Source organism: Silene latifolia, chromosome 6 (assembly GCF_048544455.1).
Source record: "Silene latifolia isolate original U9 population chromosome 6, ASM4854445v1, whole genome shotgun sequence".
In the NCBI taxonomy this organism is placed as follows: domain Eukaryota; kingdom Viridiplantae; phylum Streptophyta; class Magnoliopsida; order Caryophyllales; family Caryophyllaceae; genus Silene; species Silene latifolia.
This window is the reverse complement of record NC_133531.1, coordinates 124,901,600-124,927,774: the sequence shown is the minus strand read 5'-3', so window position 1 is coordinate 124,927,774 and position 26,175 is coordinate 124,901,600. Positions and strand designations below refer to the sequence as shown.

The following is a 26,175-nucleotide window of genomic DNA, read 5'->3' as shown; positions in this document are numbered from 1 at the left end:
GGCTCTAAGCATTGACAACTATACGGGGAATATAGTTAATAGGATAAATATATTAGTTGGACCTCAATTATTACCTTAAGGTTTTGGTTGAGATGGTTCATCTAACATTGTATCGGAGCTAGGGGACCAAATGGTCATGGGAATATCTCACGAAGTGGAATTTCAGAACATGGTGCAGAGAGCCTGTATTAACCACTCTTCAAGCCAAATGGACATTCGAATGAGGGGTGTAATAGGATAAATATATTAATTGGCATCAACATCACCTTAAGGTTTGGGTAGACATGTACTCATGTCCTATTGACTTCCTGGTTCGACTCCTACCTACTGCAACTTTTTATTGTGCAAATTGATTTATGAGACTTTTTTGTGTATAGTACAAAAGGTTTTGAACCATTTTATAGTTTTTGAAAAAAAAAATCTCATGGTTATGAGCTTTTTGTAAATTTTAACTAAACAAATTTCAAATACAAAGAACTAAGTTCGGAGTTCATAAAACCCAATCCTTTTCTCCCCGCCATCGACCTCCCCTTAAACCACCCACTTCTGTTGAGTTCAACACTCTCACCTCATAAAACGCATGACCAACCATAGAAAAACCACCACTGCCCCTCGACCCCCTCCCCCCCCCCCTAAAACATCGGATCCAGTGTTTTAAGGGGTGGGGGAGGGGGTTTCGAAGGATGGTGGTAGTTTTTTAGAGTGAATGAGATGTTTGGGAGTCGGGATAGTGGTATTTGTTAAGGGCTTGAGGCGTGGTAAGGAAGGTCGTCGTGGGGCGCCATGAGGAAGGTCGCCAACGCCGTTACTTATGGTGGTGCAGGTGTAGGTAATGGTGGCAGGTGGTGGATAATGGTGGTGGATGTTGGACTTTAGGTTCTTTCCCTTTAATTTTCAACCTAACACCCAAGTATAATATGAGATAATCCTATTCATTTTCCCTTCTTTCTCTTTCTTGATTACACTCTTTTTCCTTTCTCGAACCAAACGCTCCCTAATAATGTCATTTGTCTTATTCATACAAATGAATTAATATTTAATCCGTTTTAAATTTAAGATGATTATTTTTTTTCAAACCCCTTTCCAACGTCCTAAAATCTGCCGCATATTCCCCTTGGTCACAAAAGAACCCGCCATCATTTACTCCCTCTTTCTCCATTCAAACTCGCAAGTCCCAACTCCTCCACTAAAATTCCAATTTTACCCCTATCCTTCACATCAAACCTAAACAAAAACCCTCCACCTCATTCCTCATTTCCCCACTACCCCTAGAAAAAAATGACCCCACACTCTTACTCCCTCGATTCCCAAACTAAATCCACCGACCTCGCCGCTAAAATCCTCGCCGCCGCAACACCACCGCAAATCGCCGCCGTCATATCTGCCGTCGACGCTCACCTCACCCGACATTCCGCCGACCAAAACCGCCATTTCTTCTCTCTCACCTTCCCTACCTTAATCTCCAAGCTCTTCGGCTTCTCCGACGACGTCGTTTCCTCCTCCTCGCCGAAACCTCCCTCTTGGATTGATACGGCGTCGTTTGATGCCGAACTCGCTGGTAAACTCTTTGATTTTCTTTCTCCGAATGGAACCCTAATTTCTTCAATTTTCGCGGTTGATAAGCTTTCGGTTGTTAAGTATGTGTTTCCTGTTGAGCGATTACCGGAGTGGTTTAGGTTTACGCTTAGTTGTGCGAAGGATTGTCGAATTTTGAATGATTTGTGTAGTTTGTTTAGAGGTAGGGTTGAGGAGGATGAGATTGTTAAAGGAAGTTATCAATTTCAGGTTCATTTGAATGTTTTCGAGTATTTCGTGTTCTGGTTTGCGTATTATCCTGTTTGTAAGGGAAATAATGAGAATTCAGGGATTGTTAGTGTTAGTAGTAGTCGGAAATTTAGGTTAGAGAATTGGACGTCGTCGATTCCGGTTCTTTCTAGTGGAATTAAGCGAAGTCCGGAGCAGAAGGGGGAGTGTAATTTGTATTTGAGACTGTTATATGCGTATCTACGCAATTTTGTCCCTATGGATGACCTGAGTGTACATCAGCCTTATCGTAGCTCGTTGTTGCATTACTCGCCGAGTTTTGATGATTCAGTGACTTTGCGTGCGGAGTTTCTGGTTGACGTGTTTGTGCATTATTGGTTGGTGGATAACGATGTCTCGCCGTTGGCTGTGAATGTGTGCAAGTCGTTTGGGGTGTCGTTTCCGTTTAAGTCGGTGCTGGGGGAGACACCGCCTCCCTCGGGGTTGGGTGAGGTGGTGAAGTTGTTTGTGAAGTATTTGAATTTGAGCTCAGTTCAGGTTGCTAGAGCAGATATGAGAGCGGATTATGGTGGAAGTTCAGGGAACAAGAAGTTGAATTCTGGTGATTTTGCGAAAACTCGGGAGGTTTTTTCGTGGAATGGACATATTCAAAGGCCGTTGTATAGATTCATACTGAGGACGCTTTTGTTTTGCCCAATTGGTTCTTCTATGAAGAACATTTCTGAAGTGTTTTCTGTGTGGATTGATTATATTGAGCCATGGAAGCTTAGCAAGGAAGATTTTTCTGAGCTTGATGGATCGAAAAATAGCACACCCAAGGAGAATGGTCAATTAAGTCAGCTGCAGTACTCACCTTTATGGGAAGGCTATGTGCTTTCCAACTATCTGTTCTACACTTCTTTGGTGATGCACTTTATTGGATTTGCTCACAAGTTCCTTCACACTGATGCTGAAGCAGTTGTGCGAATGGTATCAAAGGTATAAATAATCTTATTCTTGTATTTATTACGTTGCCTTTACTTCTTTTTTTCTGTTTGTAATGAGTTAGTAGATCTTGTGCGTGTATGTTTGTGTTTCATATGACTTAAGTAGTTAAGTATCATTAACATGAATATAAAGCAATAATGCTTATACATCTATGGCTTGTAGGTTTAGGCAATGCACATGTTTAGATTTTCTTATTATTTTGTCACCATTTTTTGGTAGCGTTTTACTCTACTCTAGTTTTTTCATCCATTGTAGAATTTTCATTGAAGCCAAAGATACTATGTTTTTGTTTTGGAATATGATATAATTAACGAAAATGACGAATTTGATTTGTCAAATACCAGTCATTAGGCACAACTAACGGACCATTTAGGAATAGCCTTCTATGTTTTTATGAATAAAGTCTAAAGGTTGCTGATATTCGACCCATTTCCCATCCATAGGCGTGAATCTTTGAGACACCGGGATAATATTGTTTATGTTATCTATTATATCATGTCCCAATAAAGTAACAATTGTGCCTTTGTCATCCATAATGTGCCATAGTGCGGAATACCATTGTGCCTTATTTAGGTTGGATATTGCATGTTTCCTTTCCTAAATGGCATGTTAGTTACTTCTATGTGAGTGATACCTTTTTTTTTTCTTCTGGTATATTTATTTATCTTTGCACTTAGTATTACCCACATTTATGGAAGATAATGCCATGTGTGGATCATGGTGGTTTAATGCTTAAAGCTAATAGGATCATGCAACAAAAGTGTGGTGTAGTATGATCATTTTGCAATAATGGTCACGAAATTGTGTTATTTAGTTAATTAGCTGTCTTGGATGCAACATAACCAATTGTGGATGTTGCAGTGCAGAGAGTACAGATGTAATTTCAAAAGGTTTACAAAATGTGTTAGCTCCTCACTTTTTGAAATCTGAGATATGAGTTGATTTTCCCACGTTTTTAGTCTAAGTTTCTCTTCAGTTTGTACTTTCCCACAAATACGTGTGGCATTCCTCAAAGGGGCATGCTTACGAAAATAATATGTACACAAAGTCGTAGAAATATTGGTGCTTTTTTTTTTCCTTCTTTTCTATGGGAGTTTTATAACAGGAAATAGTGCAGCAACAGCCTAAAGTTCTGTTCATTACGTTACTAGGCATTTTTATACCATGAATATGAGTGTGTATAGGTATTGATCTGAAAATGTTGAAGCTTGCGGATGTTGCCTCTTCTGTTAGGATATGGTTTCAAAATTTGTAAGCTTCAGATGTGACTGTGAGTCATAAAATAGTAAAGGATTTAGTACATCCTGTCTTAGTTTAAAAAAGTGCACCTGAGTCCTGCACTCCTGCCTAGGCGGAATGCGCACTGAATTGTCAGCCAAATCGCCTAGGAGGGCTAGAGATGCACAAGTTCCAAAAGGTGCACCTAAGGCACACGATGTTCATGAAGCACCAATTAGTGGGTCCCACCAAGGCGCACTCGAGTCGCATTACTGTGCAATTCCATATTTTCCCCCCCTCAAAATTCTTTTATTTACGGACTACGGTTCTCTTCTTCCCCTTGTCCTTAATTTTCATTTAGTTATTTACTTGTTAGCCCTTTTTAAAAACTAAATAGGGACTAATTGTACAAAAAAAAAAATCAGTGCAACTTTATCCTTAAGGCCCGTGCCATCGCCTCCCGCCTTGTTCTTCGTCACCTTGAGATCCCATCTCCTCAGTGCACTCACGCCTTCTCAAACTAACCATCCTGTAATGCAAGAATTATTCATTATTCCTTCACTTGATTGCCTGATGGGTGGTAAGCATATTGTAATGGAAGGTGCTACGAAGTAAATTTTTTGACAGATTATTTTAGATAGTTACGGATTACCTTTTCATTCGTTAAATAGGGATATTTTAATTGTCTTGCCTGTCAGCAAATACGTCGTGTGCCTTTTGTTGCATGATTAAGAAAGTTCGAGTTTCAGGTTAACTTTCCTAACCTTTCCCTGAAGGTCATATGTTTTAAATGCTTATGTAAAAATATCTGGTATCTTGTCTAAAACCACCTTTGATGGAAACTGAACTCAAACCTTTTTTTTCTTGTCATACACTCATACTTAATCTTGCTGCAAATGCAAAGCGTTTTTTAGCTACATACTCGTACGCGGTAGGAGTCTGATGTCTCTTGATGGATAGTGAGAGTATCTATAATGACCTATTTTCTAGGAAAGGTGGTTTTATTCTGATTTTTCTCACCAATCTTTTTGGTTAGTTCATCGATATCTTGTGATTTTATGCTTGTGATAGGTGATGGACATATTAACTTCTTCAAGAGAACTGCTGGACCTCATAAAGAATGTTGATGCTGCTTTTCACTCCAAGAGTTCTGTGGGTAGCAAAACAACAATCAGTAGGTTGCATAAATTCGTACCACAGATTCGTGAGCAGCTTCAGGTGATCTCTCTCGCTCAATTCGCCAAGGACTAGAGTTATATAAAAAAAAACTTAATTTATTTTAGGATGTGTTCGGATGTAGTTTTCATTTTGAAATAGCCTGCAGCAATCAATCTTTTGCATCTTGGTTATTCTATCATAGACGTGTGATTGTGATTGTTATTGTTATTGTTATAACATGTAGGACTGGGAGGATGGCTTAAGTGAGAGTGATGCTGATGGTTCCTTTTTACACGAGAACTGGAATAAGGACCTAAGGCTCTTTAGTGATGGTGAGGATGGTGGGCCACAGATACTTCAGGTAGCTTCATCTCTCACTCTTTTCCTATTCCTAAACCATGCTAAAAGTTTCAGTCAGGCTGCATATCCAAATTTCTGACTCGGCTATGTTAAGAAGAAAATAAACACTGTTTTTGACTTAATATGAACTTTACATAGTGACACCCATGCGTGAGTATTGGACATGGGTATGTGAGGGTATGTGAAGTATTGTAGGAATATTCAATATTTCTCTAACCATCCTTTACAAACTGCTTACAGCTATTCATATTACGAGCTGAGAATGAGCTGCAGGCCATGTCTGGTGATAATCTTGCAAACGACCTCCAGTGTGTACAGTCTTTGAAGTCACAGCTACGCTGTTTGTATGGCGACCATGTCATGAGTCAGTCTCCTCAATCTCCACGGACAATACAACAACACCACCAGTTTCGAGACGATCTATTTAAGCCTAGAAGGGCTCTGAATGGCTCTTCAATTGGCCATGTCAAATACACGGGTGATTGGTTGAGGCGGCCTATATCAGACGATGAGGTTGCTTGGCTAGCAAGGGTTCTGATCCAGCTGTCTATATGGTTGAACGAAAGCCTAGGGCTATATCAAGCAACAACCCAGGCAAATGGCACTTGTTCGTATGTGGAGGCTCCGACTGACGGGATAAGGGAATATGGTGGCCCTGATTCTCTGAGAGTTGTCATTGGCTCGATAACCTCATGGTTTTATGCAGTCCGCCTGGCCGTAACAAGGGTGATGATTAGGCATGGACTAAAAGTGAATCTCAGGGTGTTTGCCTCTAAGAAGTTTGTAATGGCGGTTCTTGTGTTTTTTCTGTTCAGACTTCTGAGAACTGCTTTCAGATCCATCTGGTAAAATTCGTGTTTCCATAAACTCGGCTTTTCCATGGCTTGGGTTTGGATGGAGAGTTTTGGTATGACACGTTTTTGAGCTTTGAATTCTCGTTTTACTGTAAATACGACGACCTGAAAAGAGCAAGTTTTGGTAGAATACACTGTTCCCCCTACGTGGATTCCCTGTTCAATATTGAATGACTCGTCCTACAGTCAGTATACAAGTTATGTTTTCTTGAGCTTGTTCTTGAGAAGTAACCAGATGTAAACTGAAGTTCCAGTTCAAAAATATATGAAGAGTAGTATGTTTTCTACAGAAACGTAAAGGGCACCGCACCATGGTCGTATCTCTTTTTTTTTTTTTGTTTTTTCAATTTGTTTTCTATACAGAAAAAGTCAGACCATAGCTGAAGGGAGGTCCTCGGCTAACGAGTCTGAGTAGCAGTGTTGGAGTTGGCTGTACTTACCGTATAAGGCAAGTATTGTAGGGGTTTTGCAGCTTATTGTATTGTGTTCCTGTGAAAACCAAGGCCTTTCCAAATGAAATTTCATTATTTTTTTCATCAAGATTGTTTTTCATCTACTATATATATATATATATATATATATATATATATATATATATATATATATATATATAGAGAGAGAGAGAGAGATTGAATCGTGTGAGACCCTTTCTTAGGGTGAGGCGGTGTAGACACCTTCTAAAACCATTGGATCTAAAAATTAGAGACACACCGGATGTTGCCGTGTCCCCTATATAATTCTAATTAACTAACGCACACATTTTAAGTTCATTTACTTCGTCCACTTTCTCTCTCTACAATTCATCATCTTCAACCGAGCTCCTCTCTACAATTCATCATCTTCAACCGAGCTCCTCCGGTGAACTCCGTTCTTCCCCAATTTCTAGGGTTTTCTCCGTCGATTCACGCCGATCATCTCCATTTTCACCTCATTTCCCAATTAGGTCAGCTAATTTCACATTTTCCTCTTTTCTTATCTGTTAATCATGTATTTATCCTGTCTAAATTCGATTTTATTCGTTGAATTTATTGAATCAATTGTTAGCTCGCTTATTGATTGATACTGAACATTCTAGGACTGTGCTGAATAGTTGTTCACTTGAATAATTTCCTAGTAGTGGTTTTGTTGATTCTGGTAGTCGTCTTATTCTGATGTGTAGTGTGTTTAACAATATCTCAATCCTCAACACACGAGGGATGTGTTAGCATATACACGCCGATTAGTTTGATGAGTCTTGATCTGGCTAAGGAAATAGGCTATCTAGTCTCCGTAGCACGATGGAATGTGGTCGTGGTTCAATTTTAAGTTTTAACCACGTGAGATTGAAGTTAATAGGTTGAAGCCTGGTTTAAATATGATTGTTTGCTTATCACTGTGTTTTTTCTGTTGTCGTAAGCGTAGGTTAACACAAAAGACTGATTTAGAAGTGTGTGCAATACTATGTTTTGAAGCTTGTGTTACAGACCTACTTAGTATATTTACTGAAATAGAGATGATTTGCGTCCATTACTGAGAGTTGAATGAGCAATTAGGTTCCACATTGATGGTTTGATTATGAATTGTGGGAGCAAGTTGAAACGAGGTTGTATATTATCTGGTAGACATCTATATGTGAATGAGCTTAAGAGTGGGTTTGGTTAGACTTGTGGAAGTGAATTGAATGTGATTCGGCGTCCATTTGTGATCCCGAGTATTCCAAATAAGTCCGAGTTTTGTATGTTATGAAGTTTCTAGTTCTTACGGTTTACTATCAAGACACTTGTTGCTTATTTTTATGTTGTCCGTGCGGTTTGTGTTGTTTCTTTGTGATTGTTTCCGTTATAGCTTCATCTTTCGAGTGTTACATATTCTCAGATCTGAATAGTCCGTTTCAATGCTATACCCAGGTTCTAGTTGAGTGGAAATCTAGGCTTCGTCGTTGGGGTTACATGCCCATCTTTTGCGATGTTCGATCCAAACGCGGCCTTGATTCTCTTGCATTCATCTTGAGAGACCGTACAACTGTCATAGTGATTGTTTCCGTTATAGCTTCATCTTTCGAGTGTTACACATTCTCAGATCGACTTTTCATTGTTGCATATCTAAAGGCTATTAGCTTAAGGTTCCCCTTATTTGATCTTTGTTACGTACTCGTATATCTTAACGGCTATTAGCTCAAATGGGAGAGCATGTGCAAATCTTGCTCACGATTTGCACAAAGGTATGAGTTCGAATCTCATATAGCCTAGTTAATTTAAGAATCTAGTGTATTAAACTTAAATACAATAACATTGAGGATGAGTTAGCCAAATCCGTCTTGAGATGTGCAAAATTGAGGATGAGTAGAAGAAGCTCAAACTTAGATGTGCACAAACGGCGTGCATAAGCCAAAACGTCGAGCCACTAAAGGAGCAAAGGATTACAATTTTGAGTCCTTTGTAAAGTCAATGTTAGAAATTATCTAAATTGGGTGCAATTGGACATGATGAAAAAGGCCAAAACCCAAAAGTCCACTAGAGAAATACCAATTAGGCTTTGAAAACAATGATGGCAGTCAATAACCAACATGGGAGTCGAACCCACACCTTGTGCATTGCACAACGCTCTGCCATTTGAGCTAATTGGTTTTAAAATAATTAAATCATTCAACTAGTTTTTATCATGTGATTTGTTCCCTTATCTTTGCTCTCCCCGCCATTAGAGGAACGATCAAGAAATTGATTCTCGAGGTGTGCTCTAGTCCTTACCTTGGAACTTTCCATTTTTTGGTTAATCACTCTAAAAGAAATAGTTGTCACTTTGTTATTTTGCTTTCTACTAGTATAGTTGTGTATATAGCTTCTGATCTTTTCCCACCTTCATGTTGAGGAACAAAACAAAGTCTAAGATTCACCGAATAAAGAAAAGAGCAAAATAGGTGATTTTAACCACTTATAATGATCAAGTTTCACAAAACAAGCCCTAAGATTCACCGAATAAGGTATGAGATTCACAAAATAAGGTCTGAGATTCACCAAATAAGGAAAAGAGCAAAAAAGGTGATTTTAACCACTTATGATGATCAAGTTTCACAAAACAAGTCCTAAGATTCACTGAATAAGGTACGAGATTCACAAAATAAGGTCTGAGATTCACCAAATAAGGAAAAGAGCAAAAAAGGTGATTTTATGACCAAGTTTCACAAAACAAGCTCTAAGATTCATCAACAAGGTCCGAGATTCACAAAACAAAGTTTGAGATTCACCTAATAAAGAAAAGAGCAAAATAGGTGATTTTAACCACTTATGATGATCAAGTTTCACCAAACAAGCCTTAAGATTCACTGAATAAGGTATGAGATTCACAAAATAAGGTTTGAGATTCACTAAATAAGGAAAAGAGCAAGAAACGTGATTTTAACCACTTATGATGACCAAATTTCACAAAACAATCTCTAAGATTCACTGAACAAGGTCTGAGATTCACAAAACAAAGTCTGAGATTCACCTAATAAAGAAACGAGCAAAATAGGTTATTTAAACCACTTATGATGATCAAGTTTCACAAAACAAGTCTTAAGATTCACTGAATAAGGTATGAGATTCACAAAATAAGGTTTGAGATTCACCAAACAAGGAAAAGAGCAAAAAATGTGATTTTAACCACTTATGATGACCAAGTTTCACAAAACAAGTTCTAAGATTCACTGAACAAGGTCTGAGATTCACAAAACAAAGTCTGAGATTCACCTAATAAACAAGCCCTAAGATTCACTGAATAAGGTATGAGATTCACAAAATAAGGTCTGAGATTCACCAAATAAGGAAAAAGGCAAAAAAGGTGATTTTAACCACTTATTATGACCAAGTTTCACAAAACAAGCTATAAGATTCATCGAACAAGGTCTCGAGATTCACAAAACAAAGTTTGAGATTCACCGAATAAAGAAAAGAGCAAAATAGGTGATTTTAACCACTTATGATGATCAAGTTTCACAAAACAAGCCCTAAGATTCACCGAATAAGGTATGAGATTCACAAAATAAGGTCTGAGATTCACCAAATAAGGAAAAGAGCAAAAAGGTGATTTTAACCACTTATGATGACCAAGTTTCACAAAACAAGCTCTCGATTCACCGAACAAGGTCCGAGATTCACAAAATAAGGTCTGAGATTCACCAAATAAGGAAAAAATATGCCCACAGGACACAATTGTGAGATCGAATTGAGACATTAATGCTCTCTAGATTGTAGACTAATTACATCACAAAATTTTCGCATCAAAATCAGGGCTTTCTCCCTACTAAAAGCCTCGTGTATTCTACCACAACACAAACGATTATCAACGACTCGACAACTATATAGAGCCCAAGCGGGGTTCACAAAGAATCGGTTTGGTTGCTCGATATAATCGTTTGGTGATTTCAAGACTAACCGTAAAGCAAGCAAGAAGACTAATTATGGACAAAATTTAACAACTCAAAATGCAAAATTAATCGCTAATCATACGTGTTAAGGACTTCACAAGCAACTCATGGCTGAAATAACCAAATGGGTAACTCCGAGTGTCGAGATCTTTGGAATGAAATTGATTGCCCGTTTGGGAGAGGGTGGCCACCATTGACAAGGCAATCGTTGTAATTGATACGCTTGAAGATGCGAGGGTCAATGAGACGAGCGAGCTAAACCAGCCACCAATGGATGTGTATGTTAGAAATGTCACAACCCGAGACACGAGGCATTGATGATTTCAACGGTGTAGGTGGGTATCTTGGGAGGAAGAGGGCTCCAGGACTTTGGGTGACAATGATATCGGATTCGATGCACTTGTTGGTATCTCCCCGAAACGAGTGGCTTGTCAACTGGTCTTTTTGGAGCTATTACACAAAAGAAGATAAAGGGGAAAAGGTTGTTTAGTGAAATGAGGAAAGGAAATCTTGGTCAATTAAAGGCATACGAAAAATATTAAACTAATTAAAAGAATGATGCAGCCAATGTCTTTTACACGGTCAAGAGAAGGATTCTTGATACACAATTAGCATTTTCGGAGAAAAACAGAAAAGCAAAGCCAATAGAAAGCAATGTCTTTGAAGTTAGATATCTTTATGAACATGTTCATCAAAGACACCAAATTCGACAAATTTCAATGTCGTTTCCCTCAATTATACAAATAAATATCATGATTAAACTAATAGTAACAATGAACATCAAACTAACAAGTACAAGAACAAATCTCAAACACGAATCACAAACAACGATGATCACATTTCAAATCATCGCTCTTTGAATCACGATTCTAAACTCGCGAATAAAACGATCATCAAACAAGCAAAAATCAACACAAAAGAATAAAAATCAATGCAAAATTAATCAACAAAATCAACAAAAACTTGGAGAATATTCGAATCAAACCTGTTGTTGAATCTTAGCTAATTCATCGGGAGACATACGACTCATCTGTTCTTGTGCAAGCTTAAATAATTCAGGATCCATCATACCGTTAAACATCTTCGCAAATAAAATCCCTAAATTTCAAAAATTTCGAGATTAAGAAGCTATAATTATAAGTGGTCATCTTCGCAAATAAAATCACGTTTTTTGCAATTTCATGAATGATATAGCTTGTCTATGAAGAATAGCTTATCCATGAAGAATAGTATAATTGATGCCAAATTTTCAGATTTATAAAATATTTGGGCCAAAATTTCAGCCCAATTTGGACTCCGCGCTAACAGTCCATTCTAAGTCTAATGAAGGAATTTGGTGAGTCCGGCCGCCTCGCCATAATGAGGTGCCTCACCGGATCCGGCCTCTATATATATATATACATATTTTTTTTCTAATTAAAAATGAGGTGATTTTTACTTTTTAGTACGAGTTTAGGTCAATATGTTATGGTTGGGTCAGCCGGTTAAGGTTCAAATATGGATAGGTTCTCATAAAAAAAAAAAAAAAAAAAGTGAGTACGCAACCGTACTCACCAAGCAATAAAAAAGAGTTGGGATATGTTCCATGTCAAATACAGTATTAGTCGCACTATCGTTTGATTATTTTCTTAAATTATTTTTTTGTGCTTTGGATACCCTTTTTCATACATTTATTATCTAACTTAGGCATAGAATTGGGTATAAATTGCAAGTTAATTCTAATTACTTGTCAAGATCTACAAGTTTATGACCATAAAAGACGTAGTCGAGACGAGCTAATTGGTTATGCCAGTTTTTTTGTCAAGTTTACAAGACGATCTTTTTGGTGATTATATAGTTATGTAGTGTGTACTTGTATTAACCTCAATCAAAAGGATTCATTACCTTTCCTTCTCTAGCAAGTATTGGGTAAATAATAGACCAATTTCACCCTGCCCAGAAATGCTAACAATTGAAGAAGGGTAGATGAGTGCATGAGAGGGGTGTGTGTTTGGCTGCTAATACATACACCAACTACTTTCTAAACTAACACCATGAATTAATTACACCACCCAACATGTGATGATCTCATATTTCATATATTTGTCCACTTTATTATATGCTTTTCACTTTACCTCTCTTCCTTTCTACATATGACTACGTGACATTAACAACTAGATTGTGAAAGCTTGCAAATAAAAGAGCACCTAAAGTAAGTAATAAGCTTCTTCATAACAATAACAACAAGGAGTCATCAATGGCTATCAAGGGGGCGTGGACGGCCGAGGAAGATAAGAAGTTAGCTGACTACGTCGAAAAACATGGTGCTAAGAAGTGGAAAACTATGGCATCTAAAGCTGGTATACCTCTACTTGTTTGATTATATTGAATCTCAGTATGTCAAATTTGTCGATGAAAAAAATGATAAATATCTCATTATTTTGTAGGATTGAATAGATGCGGGAAGAGTTGCAGGCTAAGATGGTTGAATTACCTTAGACCAAATATTAAGAGGGGTAACATTTCTAGTGAAGAACAAGACTTGATTCTTAGACTTCACAAGCTTCTTGGTAATAGGTACCTTTTTTGTCGATCTATTTTCTTCATGTCTTCCAATTTCCGGTTCCATTTTAATGAGTCGTAAGGTCAGTACAATTAAATGAATACGTTATGATCTCTTTTTCATTATACATAATAATCTTAAAGCAATGTAACAAATTTGTATCTGTTCTCTAAGTACATTTTAAGAATTTGATACTAAATATTTAAATCATGTATGTATACTTTGATAAAAACTTGAAACTTATTCAGTTAATAAATAGAAATGGCCATTCCTATGCGACTTAATTTACTTGAGTATTGTGGTTACATACATGTTAAGGTGGTCTTTGATAGCGGGAAGACTTCCAGGAAGAACAGATAACGAGATAAAAAATTACTGGAATTCTCATTTGAGCAAAAGAGTTGAGGAACAAGGGAGAAAGACAGAAAAAGGAGCTCCGTCTGCACCAATTATGGAGGAGGAGAGTAATAAGGTTGTAAAATCAAGTGCCATGGAAGAAAGTAGAGAAGAGACAGTAGAAAGTGAGGATACTGATGGACTTAGCGGCTTTGAAATAAATGGTTTAATTGATTTTTCGTCGCAAGGGAATTGTGGTATGGACTGGGTTGATGGTTTCTTTGCTTTAGATGAGCTTGAGTCTTGAATATAACCTCTTGTAATGCAATGTAGTCTTAAATTGCCGCGATTTGATGAAAAAACATCTTCAGTGAAGCCTAACTGTTTTGTTTATAGTGTCTTGGCGGCGCAAATTAAATTTAACTGTAATAATACTGATTAAAACAGCATAGCGAATGATCGAAACAGGTCAAGTACATCCGACTGATAGAAGAATGAATACAACATTATCCGACTGCCTCAAAGGCTTTTGCTTATGGCGGATACTTTACCTTTCAAAAAGGTGTTTCCTGATTTCAGTAGATTAACAGAATTTTTTTAGTTACAAGTAGACCAGTCTCTAACTCTCTATGAGGACTGTTTTTACCAAATTTCCGAAATGTCGTGTTTGACCACGGAAAGCAAAAACTCTGTTTCTTATTTGATCTGAACATCTTCTGAATCCTATCAACTCATTGCTCCTATGAGCCTTGCATTTGCACTTGAATGCCTAAATTCGTTTTCATGTTTGACTGTTTGAGTCCAAAATAGGTGCCTGTGTCGTCGTTTCCTTTTTCATTGAACTGATCGCAAACGGAAATACTAGCATGTATGTTGAAAGAAGAGAACATTTAACAAACTTAACAAGAGAGAAAATCATAAGTGTCTCTCAATCATGATCAGGTCGAAAACTTAAACTTACAGTAAAGATAGAAGTTGCGCACTTGCGAAATAAGTCTCAAGTCTAAAGAAAAACATCAAAGATAGAAACAAGTTCAGTGAAGAAAAACATCAAAGATATTTATTTCTCCACGGACTCGCGATGAACCCTGGCGGCATTATCAACCCTTCCCATGGTTGGGTCATCCCTCAACACACGCCCGAAGGCCACCTCTTCAAATTTGGATTTCAACTCTTCAAGACGAGTCTTCCTTTTGTTATACCTGCCCCAACGAGCGCGGTCTGAACGAGGTATGACTTTCTCCCCAATGAAATGTTCATATGCACCCTTGCAATCAGTCACTACTAGAAGCCTCTTCACAGCCGATTTGTATGATGAAAATGATTGTTTTGTGAAATCTTACCAAGGAAGGTTGCATTTTCATGACGATGATTGTTCACTTGAAATGCAAGGCTCCCTCGAGTCAAGTGAGCAATCATTGTTGTCATGAAAATGCAACCTTCCTTGGTAAGATTTCACAAAACAATCATTTTCATCATACAATCGTTTGAAGAGGCTTTTTAGTAGTGATCGATTGCAAGGGTGCATATGAACATTTCATTGGGAGAAAGTCATACCTGCGTTGAGGCAGCTCGTTGGGGTATAACAAAGGAAGACTGCGTCTTGAAGAGTTGAAATCAAATTTGAAGAGGTGGCCTTCGGCGTGTGAAGGCGACACCATGGCAAGGGTTGATCATGCCGCCAATGTTCATCGCGAGTCCGGGGAGAAATAAATATCGATATTTATTTCTCCCCGGACTCACGATGAACATTGGCGGCATGATCAACCCTTGCCATGGTTGGGTCGTCCCTCAACACACGCCCGAAGGCCACCTCTTCAAATTTGGATTTCAACTCTTCAAGACGAGTCTTCCTTTTGTTATACCTGCCCCAACGAGCGCGGTCTGAACGAGGTATGACTTTCTCCCCAATGAAATGTTCATATGCACCCTTGCAATCAGTCACTACTAAAAGCATCTTCACATCTTGGACTTCATCAGCGACAACTTGTGACATTGCCTTGCATTTCAAGTGAGCAATCATCGTCATGAAAATGCAACCTTCCTTGGTAAGATTCCACAAGACAATCATCTTCATCATACAAATCGGCTGCATAAGCGACATTTTTGCCCTTCTTTGACATATCGGTGTACAACTTGTGATGCTTTACATTCTGGAATTTTCTTTTTTGGCAGGCTCAATCACAACAGGTTGTCTACATGAATACATGATATCAGAACAAAAATAGTGTCATACAAGCAAAAGATAGACATGTCAGACTCCTAACAACGAAGTGGCAGCTAACTTACTTCACTTCATACCTTTAGTAATCTAATGAGCCTTACATAGTCCTTCAAATGAACTTAAATAACCTCAAACACTAGTATGAAAGAAAATCAATCTAAAGTTTCTAACCTACCCGAATTCTCATAAGCACACCTCATGTGATGCCAAACAAGATAGTATATTTAAAAAAGGAACACTTGCACTCAATTCATCTATAAACTTGTACATTTTCACCAAAAGTGCATTCTTACCTAAACATACACACTACATAAAGCAAAGCAAAGCAAATCAAAATAAAAGTAATTGTATGGGAAAAAAAGGTTAGTCAGAATAATGAATTGATGATAGGGCGTCACCAGCTTAGTCTATAGACGAATAATGAGGTAGTAAGAATGCAGTTTTGGTGAAAATGTACGTTTATAGATGAATTGAGTGCAAGTGTACCTTTTTTAAATATAATATCTTGTTTGGCATCACATGAGGTGTACTTATGGGAATTTCGGGGAGGCTAGAAACTTTAGATTAATTTTCTTTCATCGCAATAAAAATATTGCGATGAAATTTGCATCACAAAAAAAACGTAAATATTCGTGGAATTGAAATGACTACTATATGGTAGGAGTAGTAATTTGAGAGACCCAAATTTGAACTAGGTTGGAATTGATGAGCAATTCCAAATTCTAGGTGTTTCCAAACACGTGAAATGTGTCAATTACGGAATTCAATTCCAATTCCAAGTTTCCAAACATACCATAAAGGTATTTGGAAAAGTTGGTGTAAATTAAGGTAAAAATAATGAAGCATAAAAGAAAATGTCATTTGAAGGATTGAACCCTGGCAAGGTGGCAAAGGCGCACAACACAAATTTGCATATGAGCAAAAACCACTAGACTCAAGTGAATAGCCTGTGTAAAAGTGGAAGAATAGGTATATATTCTTTTCCCAGAAACTAGTTGGGCTTCAACCCAACTAGCCCACTAGCACACTACCTGTATCCGCCCATGTCCCTTTGTCTCCGTCAATTGTCATCCTCTAGTTTTGGCACAAAGACCAAGGAGAGGAGGCCAATTACTAAAACAATTGGACTACTACATTGTGTGTGAATGATCAAATTACTCATCAAGTTCATCCTTAAAATAGAAAAGACAACAATTGACTTAGGGTAAGATTATTGGTAGTCTTGAGATAAAGACTTTGGTAAGTCTTGAGACAAGACTCACTCAAGACTACCAATAATCTACCCTAGTCTTTACAAACTCTTAACAAAGTCTTAAGTTGAGTCTTAGAAATCCAAGACTCAACTTAAGACTTTGACTTTGGGTGAGTCTTGACCCCACCTTAAAGAAAAATTATCCAATGGGTGAACATGTGTCCTTTCTTTTTGTTAAAAAAATAAAGTGGAGTGAAAAAGTAGAGTCTAAGGTGAGTCTGAGATGAGTCTGAACAATAAAGAAATAATAAAAATTAGTGGAAAGCTGATGTGACAGAGTCTTAAACGGGTCTGACTGATAATCTCACCCTTAGACGCCCCCAAAATAAGATAGGAGAACAAATAACCGGGATGAAGGGAGTATACGTTAATATACGAGATTACAAAAAATTTCAGCTACTTTTGTGAGTTAAGCGTTAAAAGGATAACAAGATTTATCAGAAGAAAATAGAGTAGTGATGTAGGAGTTTAACTTATGTTAAGGACCTAAGCTATGCAAAATTTTTAATATAAGGACACATACAATTTCCATCAATTCCGTACCAAAAATCGTTTTTCCTACTCGGTACGCTTGCTTGAAAAATTCTTGTGTCCCTTCTATACTCCTTACACCTAATCCTTTATAATATTTCATTTGGTCGATTGTCTTCAGGTGTAAGGAAGACGGCCCTCCCGAAGAAAACAAGAATTTATCATGCTTGTTTAATGAAAATTTTCTGAACATAGAACAATTCCCATATTATTTTTCTCTGTCCATGATAGTCCTATACGAGTAGCTCTTAGTTTTGTTCATAAAATTCATCATCTGTAGCCACATAAAAGAAGCCAAAATAGTTGTACTGGATAACGAATCAAGTCGTTTGATGAGCTTATACGGGTTTTGAACTGGTCGTTCCCAATGTTTTACACATTTTGCGTCGGATTGAATTAAATCATTTAAAGAAATGGCCAATTCAAGTTGGGTCATTTCATGTATGATTTACATATTGAAAACAAGTACGGAGTATCATTAATTCTACCATTTACCATCTAACATTCAATGACCTCCATTAATTCTAGCACTTACTATCTACAATTATCATTATCTACCATCACCGTCTCTTGGCTCTCATATACCGGCTCTCTTCTACTACCATTTAACACCTAGCTATCATCGTCTACCGTCTACCATATTCCACAATCATCGATCTACATGATATATAAAGTTGTAAATTCAAAGAATCAACAAGAGAAAATAGTCTTTTATTGAAAATTTGGAACGCTTGATTTATTTCTTCTGCGCATCAAATTTTATGTTTGTTTAAACTTTAAACTAATTGATCTCCATATAGGATTGGATTTTCAGATATAAACTAGAAACACAAAAGCGACAAAGGTATACTTACAAGATGATTTGATGGCTCATCAAGCAACAACGAAAATGCGTGGCTTCTTAAAAAGTAATATTTGCAGATGCTACTCTACTTTTCTGATGACCACCACCTGTGACACAAGATTATTCAGCATACAGCAGCAGAACCATTGAGAACTCAAAAGATTATTCAGCATAAAGCACTAAAGAATAAACTTCAAGAATGTAAAAGAATCGAGGTGCAAGGGGAGTGGCGTGAGGCGTGGTGGTGCTAGTGTCGGATTGTGGTGGGTCGTCGTCGGGTTCAGGTCGTGGGTTGAGGTCGGGATGGCAGGGGAGGAGAGGAGGCTGTCAGGTTGAGGTCGTGGGTTTAGTGGCTTTATTGTGTCGGGGTTTCAGATCTCTTTTTTTTTTTTTTTGCGATGGCGGGATGGTGGTAGTTGGTGGCTGTGGATGTGGGGTCATGACGTACAGGAGGGAGGTGGTGGCCGTGGTGAGGTGGATCTGTTGGGTGGTGGTCAGAAAAGAGGAGGTGAGGTGGCTGGTGGGTCGTGCGGGTGGCTATGGTTGTGGTCGGAGGAAGGCAGGAGGAAGGACGGTGGTTGTGGTGTGTCAGGGGCGTGCTTGGTGGTGGTGGGGTGCATGGTTGCGGTGGCGTCGGTTGTGGTGTGTCGGGGGTAGGTGTATGGTGGTCGGGTGGGTGTAAGGTGGGTGAGTGAGGAAGAGAGAAGGGAAATATTTTTTGAGTTTTTTTATTTATTTGGTTTTTAGAGAGAGGAGAGGATTGATATTTGTGTGATAGGAGAGAAATGAGTGGAAAAAGAATGTTTTTATAGTGAAAATTAGTGTTTGATTAGTGATGGTAGAGAGGAAAGGGATTAATTAGTATCCATTCCTTTATTTTAGTCTTAATCCTCTCTTTTTCTCTTTCAATCTTAGCCCTCCATCCCATCTTTTTAAGGGTCCTAAAAAGGATTTATGGACTCAATTAAAAAGGGTGGACTCATTAGATCTCATTTATATATATATATATATATATATATATATATATATATATATATATATATATATATATATATATATTTAGGATCTATGAAACCATCTTCCCATGAAGCAACCATGAGAACTACATTCCACCGTTAAATCAAATAATCTAACGTCCCATATCTGACGCGCGTCATTGTTTTATGTAATGGCCATATTTCTCTTTTTACTGCTTTTAGCTCTTCCCCCTTTCTTTTCTATTCATCTTCTCAGATTTCTACAAATCACTTAATTTCCATGTTTGCACTATCATTTTATGAATTACCTTTTTGGTTTCTCTCCCTTTTTATCATTAAGGTACGAATCAATCAATTTATTGTTGATTTCTTTTTTATTTGCGATTCTTTGTCTTCTCCTCAAACTTTTACTAATTTTATATGTAATTCCTATGTTTCTCATATGATTTTCTACTGGTTTTGTAAATTTACCATGTTTATATCCTTGTTTTCTTAATGTAATTAGATCTGCCATGTGATTTTATAATTTTCGTTCTCAATTTTTTTTCATAATTTCATAGGTTTTTGTGATGTCTAATCGTCTTTATTAATTTTTTTCAATTATGATCTAGTTTTATAGTTATCATCATTTGTTGATCTATAGGCATAACTTTTTGAGTTGTTTATCTTAGAAACTTAGTTGAAGAATAAGGTGTCAGAGTATTTGTTGTTGGCATTTTTTCAGTTTCTATGTCAATACTTGAAACCATATCACTTTTATGTACATTTTCTAGCACGTCGTTTTAAAAACAGAATCTTTCGAAACAAGCAAGCAAAATCTTATTATATTAACAACAAGTCTTTTAACAAGAAAGCAAGAGAATCTAAATCATCATTTGCTAATAGAGGTTGCTTCAAGTGTGGAGAATCTGATCGCATGATCAAGGATTGTCCAATATGGGAGAAAATTAAAGACAAGGCAAAACGTGAGAAGACAAAGAAGGAGTTTAAACAACTAATGATGGCTTCATGTTGGGGAGATCTTGACTTAGAAGATGATAAAGGATCCAAAGATGACGAAGTTGCTAACCTTTGTCTCAGTAGCGTCAGTCTTGACCTAATCTCCAACAGCGACGACGATAGCACAAGTTCTCACTCAAATTATTGCTTTCTAGGAGAGTCAGATGAAGATGACGATGAAGAGGTTAGTTATATTGAACTCAAAAAACGTGTTAAGAAATTATCTAAAAATGCGCTAGTTGAATTTTTTGAGCAATTCCTCGATAAATGTCATGAACAGGATTTGGAACTAAAGGATTTGAAGGAACAAGTTCTCGATATTGCTGAGGAGAATCAAATTTTTAAGGCAAAGGCTAAGAAGTTGAAATCTAAAGTTACAGCTAATAAAGCTACAACATTAGATACTTCTAATGCTCAAAAGAAGGAATTAGAGTCCAAAGTTATAGCTAATGAAGCTATAACTTCAGACCTAAAGCTTAACATTAAGCACCTTCAAGCTAAAGTTATAGCTAGTGAAGCTATAACTTTAGAACTTAAAAAAGCCAAGGAAATTTTAGTAACTAAAATCACATCTGATGAAGCAGTAATTTTAGAATAAAAGAAAGAAATCGATTCTCTCACAAAGCAATTGAAAGAATCTAAGACTGAGATGATTAATGTTACGAAACAACATTCAGCTGTTGTATTTATACTTAACAAAAGGTTCCAAGACTTTAGTGACAATTATAAGAACAAAAATGACGTAGATCACACGAAATGTCTAGAAGAAATTAAGAACCTAAAAGACTTACTTCTTCACGTAAGAAAAGTCCATGATAAGTGGGAAGGTAGCACAAAAGTCCTAAACTTCCTAACCGAACAATCTGACAATAATATGAAGATGGGGTTAGGACATGAGTGCTACAGCCGTAGAGATCACTCTAAATGCAAATCAACACCTTTGGATTATGATTTTAGAAAAAGAAAATATGCTGATCTTCCTGAATATCTGATTTGCAATTACTGTGGTCATACGAATCACATCCAAGACAATTGTGTCAAACGTGTACATGATATACGAAAAAATACCAATTTTGTTAAAACGGTTGACACAACAGTCGAGGATGATGAATCCCCTATAGATGAACCTAACGAAGAAATGAATAATAACTTTCGTTGGTTCTATGACATGACTTTTGATTACACCAAGAAACCTAGCACTTCACAAACTCCTTGTCAATCTAAACAAAGTAATCCTAACCACAAGGAGAATAGTCATGTAAGACCTAGAGAAATCCCTAAACCTAGAACTCCTCCAAAACAAAACTACCCAAGGTTTAGAAATACAATCATTAGACAAGTTTGGGTACGAAAGGATTTAGTATATAGAGTAACTAACCGTAAAGGACCCAACCTAGCTTGGGTACCTAAAAACTGTATCTAATCCTTTTTGCAAGTAATAGTGAAAGAAAACAATCAATGGTATCTTGACAGTGGATGCTCAAGACACATGACCGGAGATAAGAATTTGTTTCTTTCACTCAAGCCTTTCAACGGAGGAAAGGTGGCATTTGGGGACAAAAATAAGGGTAAAGTGATTGGTGTGGGCAAAGTTGGAATTTATAAATCACACGCAATCAGTGATGTCTATCTAGTGGATGGTCTCAAGCAGAATCTGCTTAGCATATCTCAACTATGCGAAAGATTCTGTTTTTAATATAATAAAATTTAGAGGTGGTGTTGATATAGTCGCGGTATTGGACGTGAGTGGAAGTATGTGGGGGGATAAGTTGGACAAGCTGAAAACATCAATGAAGTTCTTGCTGAAGAAACTGGACCCGATTGATCGTTTGTCGATCGTCACATTCGAATCGGATGCGAAGAGATTGTGCCCATTGACTGGGATGAACAAAAATGGGCAAGACAAAATTGAGAAACTAATCGATGAGTTAGATGCTGATGGTGGCACAAATATCTCATCAGGCCTGGAGACAGCGTTAAGTGTGTTGGCCCAGCGTAGACACCGTGACGGTCGTACAACCGCTATCATGCTTATGTCCGATGGACAAGATTGCCCTTCTACTGTTGACGTCTCAAGCGTCCCTGTATACACTTTCGGTCTCGGTAGGGATCATGATAGCCAGGTAATATGTCAATTTTAGCATGTTTGACCAATCAATATGTCAATTTTAGTATTTGGTTAACAGCATATTAAAATCAATTTATAATATGGAATTGACATTGTATTTCTTCCTGTAAAGCTGCTTCAAAATATAGCAAGCAGAAGCGACAAGGGAACTTATTCGATTGCAGATGTGGAAGGATCAGAGTCAGCGAGTTTGAATATCGCCTTTTCATCTTGTCTGGCGGGGCTCCTCAGCGTGATGGTACAAGACTTGAAGCTGACCATCACCCAAAAGGAATCGAAATCCACGAAAGTGTCCGCAGGGAGTTATGATCGGGACCGTGTTAATGAATGCATTACGATTTCATTTGGGAATCTCTACAACCGAGAGAAACGGAGCACCACCGTGTTTCTTAGTCTTCCTGCTGTTGAAGATCGGACAGCAATGGATATCCTCAAAATCGCCTTCTCTTACACGTACCTTTTACTCCCTCTATTTTGAATTTTTTGGATAATTAGTGTTTATTAGTAAATTAATTACGTAATTAGTGTTCGTTTGAAACTATTTTGGTTCATAATGTCCACGTCATCATTTTTTAAAAAAAAAAAAAAAAAAATCTAACCATGAAAGCCGCCAAAGTTATAAGCGACTTCCCCCCAAAGTTTATTAGTCTTGTTTTGAAAAATAAGAACGACTAAAACCGCTAACTATCTTAGTGGCTTCATATAAAAACACGAAAAAAAAAAATACAAGTGATGACGTGGACAGTATGAACCAAAATAGTTTCAAACGAATGTTAATTACCTAATTAATTTACTAATAAACACTCATTATCCAAAAAATTCCTCTATTTTCCTATTAACAACTGTGTAACAATGCCTTAGATAAGTGGTATTGCGTGCAGGCCAAGCGGCGGAGGGCGTTTGTTTAGATCTCCTCCTATAGCAGCTACAGTGACCCGCACAAGGTCGCCAGTGACGGAAGACCCAGTGGAGGTGGTCAACGAGAAGGCGCGTGGAGATACTGCTGCTGCAATTGAAGAGGCTAGAAAAAAGGCCGATGCCAATGACTTACCTGGAGCTCGGAATACTATGAAGAATGCGGAGGAATCACTAAACAACCTTGGCCGTGAAGCGGATGAATTAATCAAGGCATTGAAATATGAAGTGCAAGAGTTCTTGAGGTTGCTCAAGGACAGCGACACGTATCTCAAAGAAGGCCGTGCATTCGCTCTTTCATCCGAATTGTCTCATAAACTGCAACGTTTTGCAGCGAGAGGGGACGCAACCCAACTAGTTGCACTCGGTATACCTCTCGTCATCGAGTTTGTCAACAAAGCCGTAAAATTTGACAAGGACCCTAACTACAAAGTGTCCTCGGCTAACGAAGATAAGAAAAGAGTTGCTCAAAAAACTGCGGAAGAGGATAGAATTGCCGCGGAAGCAAAGAAGAAACGTGATGAACAGATTCAGGAAGCGATAGACGAAATTGGTAAGGAAGAAAAGAAGAAAGACTTTATTAAAAATAATCCGCTTGTTACACAAGCTGATACTCTTAAAGAGCACCTTGATCAAGCCATTAAATCTTTAGAAGCCATCCAGAATTTGGTCGTTGCTCTTCAGAAGACCACTTAAAAATGCTTCCTATTCCAGCTCTGCACTGCTTTTATTCATTTATCAGTTTTTCGCTTTTAATTCGCTTTTTGTCTTTTACTTTCCGATAATTATATATATCCTGTAAGACCGTTGTACAACCTTATCATGTTTGTACGCCTCATTTACTGGTTTAATTGAGGTGTAGAACGCATTGTAAGGCTTTAAGACGTCTTAAACGATAATTTGTGTTTTCTTTTCCGTTCTTTTCATTATTTAGCTGCAATTAAACAAAACGATTACGTTAACAAGTCATCGCGAATAACTCTCCTAAGGTTGAAAACACCTCCCTCCCGGATTAGTGAATTTTTTAACTATCCCGCTCCCATTCCCGGGCTAAAAGTTCCAATCGATAGCTAAAGGCACCCTCATAGAATTTTCACTTCCGTGCTCAACTGGAAGCGATAGGTTAGTCCAAATAGGATAAGTCGGTTTCTAAGATCTAATCAATTTCCATTTCCATGATATTGATGGTCAAGGGTTAAGAAATCAACAAAAACCCGATCAGCCAGGGGCGAGGCCAACAAGGCCTTTGGTGTAGCAGCCACTACACCAAAAAGGAAAAACTCGGTTAGAATCTTGCGATTTGCTACACCAATATTTACTGTTTTCACACTAATTATCTATACACTTTACCTTTAGTATATATTTTGCTAATCCCCGAGGGCTTTAATGATGTGAGGATCAAAAGATAAAACTAGAGTGCAATAGCACCAAGCTTGATTATAATTGAGAGCTTTTAAAGCACAAGCTGCAAGATTAAGTATAAGAGAGAGGGCTAGGGAAGTGGCCGTAGGCTGTTCAAAAGAGGTTGGGGGTGCCAATTTGTAGTGAAATTATGCCGCATAGACCCATTACAACCCCAGCTGAGATGAGCATTGTCGTCGTTACAGATCTTATTGGTGTTTCCGTTGATCCCATTTCTTTGCCTCACTTTTTGCACTCAGTGAGGCATTACGGAGACATATTTGTAATCGATATTGATCCAACTGACATTCATAAGAACGAAAATATTCAAGCTTTCAAGCGTATAATGTTGGAAGATAAATCGTAACAATGAAAACAGACAGAAACTTGAACAGAAACGAGAGACAGAAAAAGACTTATCGGAACGGAAATTGCAGCGCCGTGGTATGGAGGCCACTGACTTGAAAACTATATCGGCACGACCGTGGTGGTAATCGTCTCTTGCCGGTAGTTCCCCAAGGTTAACACTGCGACACCCGTACACAACCACTCGTGTATGAGAGCCTTGGAACTAACAGTACCGAACCCAGAAATAAAACTCAGAAGCAGAATATTATCATATAGAGAGATGTAGAAGAAATTGTGTGAATCTGTGTGTCAAGTGATGAGAGAACAACTTTATTTATAGTCGAAAATAGAGCTGTTACAGGCAAACGGAAGGATCAAAAACGGAGGAAATAAAGGAGACAATAATTCTCCTTAATGACAGTCAAACGGGATTAATGGAGAATAAATCTCCTTAATCACAGAGATTTTGTTTGACTAAGATCCGTTACTGGACTCCAAATACACACACAAGCCAAGCCCAAAAAGAAAGATAAAAGGGGGCCTTTGGCCCGCACCGCAGGTGCTCTACCCAAACCCAAACCCGAGCCCGAGCTCGAGCCGGGCCGGGCCGGCGCGCGCGCACGTGTGTGTGTTTGGACCCAAACCCACAGGCCCAACAATCACCACAAAAGCCTCCTTGGTCCAATCTCTTACCCAACATTGGACCAAAGGCAATATAAACACATAACATACAACTCTCCCCACCGATGTGGGAGAGTGTATGAACCAAAAAACCAAAAAGAACTTTGGCTTTACTTTGGCATCACACCAACAATCCCCCACTGATGATAAGGAAAAGCTAAAGAGAAATTCTAGGTAAGGAAGGACTGGATACTTAAACGTTCAATGTCTTTCGACTTGAATTGACGTATTAGTGAAATGAGGCAACAACTTACTTTTAACAAGAGAATATC

The 26,175-nt window shown here is 37.9% G+C and overlaps 2 protein-coding genes and 1 long non-coding RNA gene across 3 annotated transcripts; 2 read left to right on the top strand and 1 right to left on the bottom strand.

Annotated features, from left to right (window-relative positions):
* The first annotated feature begins 1,132 nt into the window (after positions 1–1,132).
* LOC141587217 (uncharacterized) lies at positions 1,133–6,555 on the top strand. Its single transcript, XM_074408669.1, has 4 exons — positions 1,133–2,742; positions 5,041–5,187; positions 5,372–5,488; positions 5,728–6,555. Exons 1-4 carry the CDS (start codon positions 1,279–1,281, stop codon positions 6,334–6,336), a joined length of 2,337 nt encoding a protein of 778 aa, XP_074264770.1. The 5' UTR covers positions 1,133–1,278; the 3' UTR covers positions 6,337–6,555.
* Positions 6,556–12,857: 6,302 nt separating this feature from the next.
* On the top strand, positions 12,858–13,996 carry LOC141658960 (transcription factor MYB114-like). Its single transcript, XM_074465676.1, has 3 exons — positions 12,858–13,064; positions 13,152–13,281; positions 13,586–13,996. Exons 1-3 carry the CDS (start codon positions 12,962–12,964, stop codon positions 13,908–13,910), a joined length of 558 nt encoding a protein of 185 aa, XP_074321777.1. The 5' UTR covers positions 12,858–12,961; the 3' UTR covers positions 13,911–13,996.
* A 1,766-nt stretch (positions 13,997–15,762) lies between these two features.
* Positions 15,763–19,235, bottom strand: LOC141587216 (uncharacterized). The gene is made up of 2 exons (XR_012519725.1): positions 18,465–19,235; positions 15,763–15,798 (listed from the first exon to the last, which is right to left on the bottom strand). It is a non-coding gene; the product is annotated as an uncharacterized LOC141587216 (long non-coding RNA).
* Positions 19,236–26,175: the final 6,940 nt, after the last annotated feature.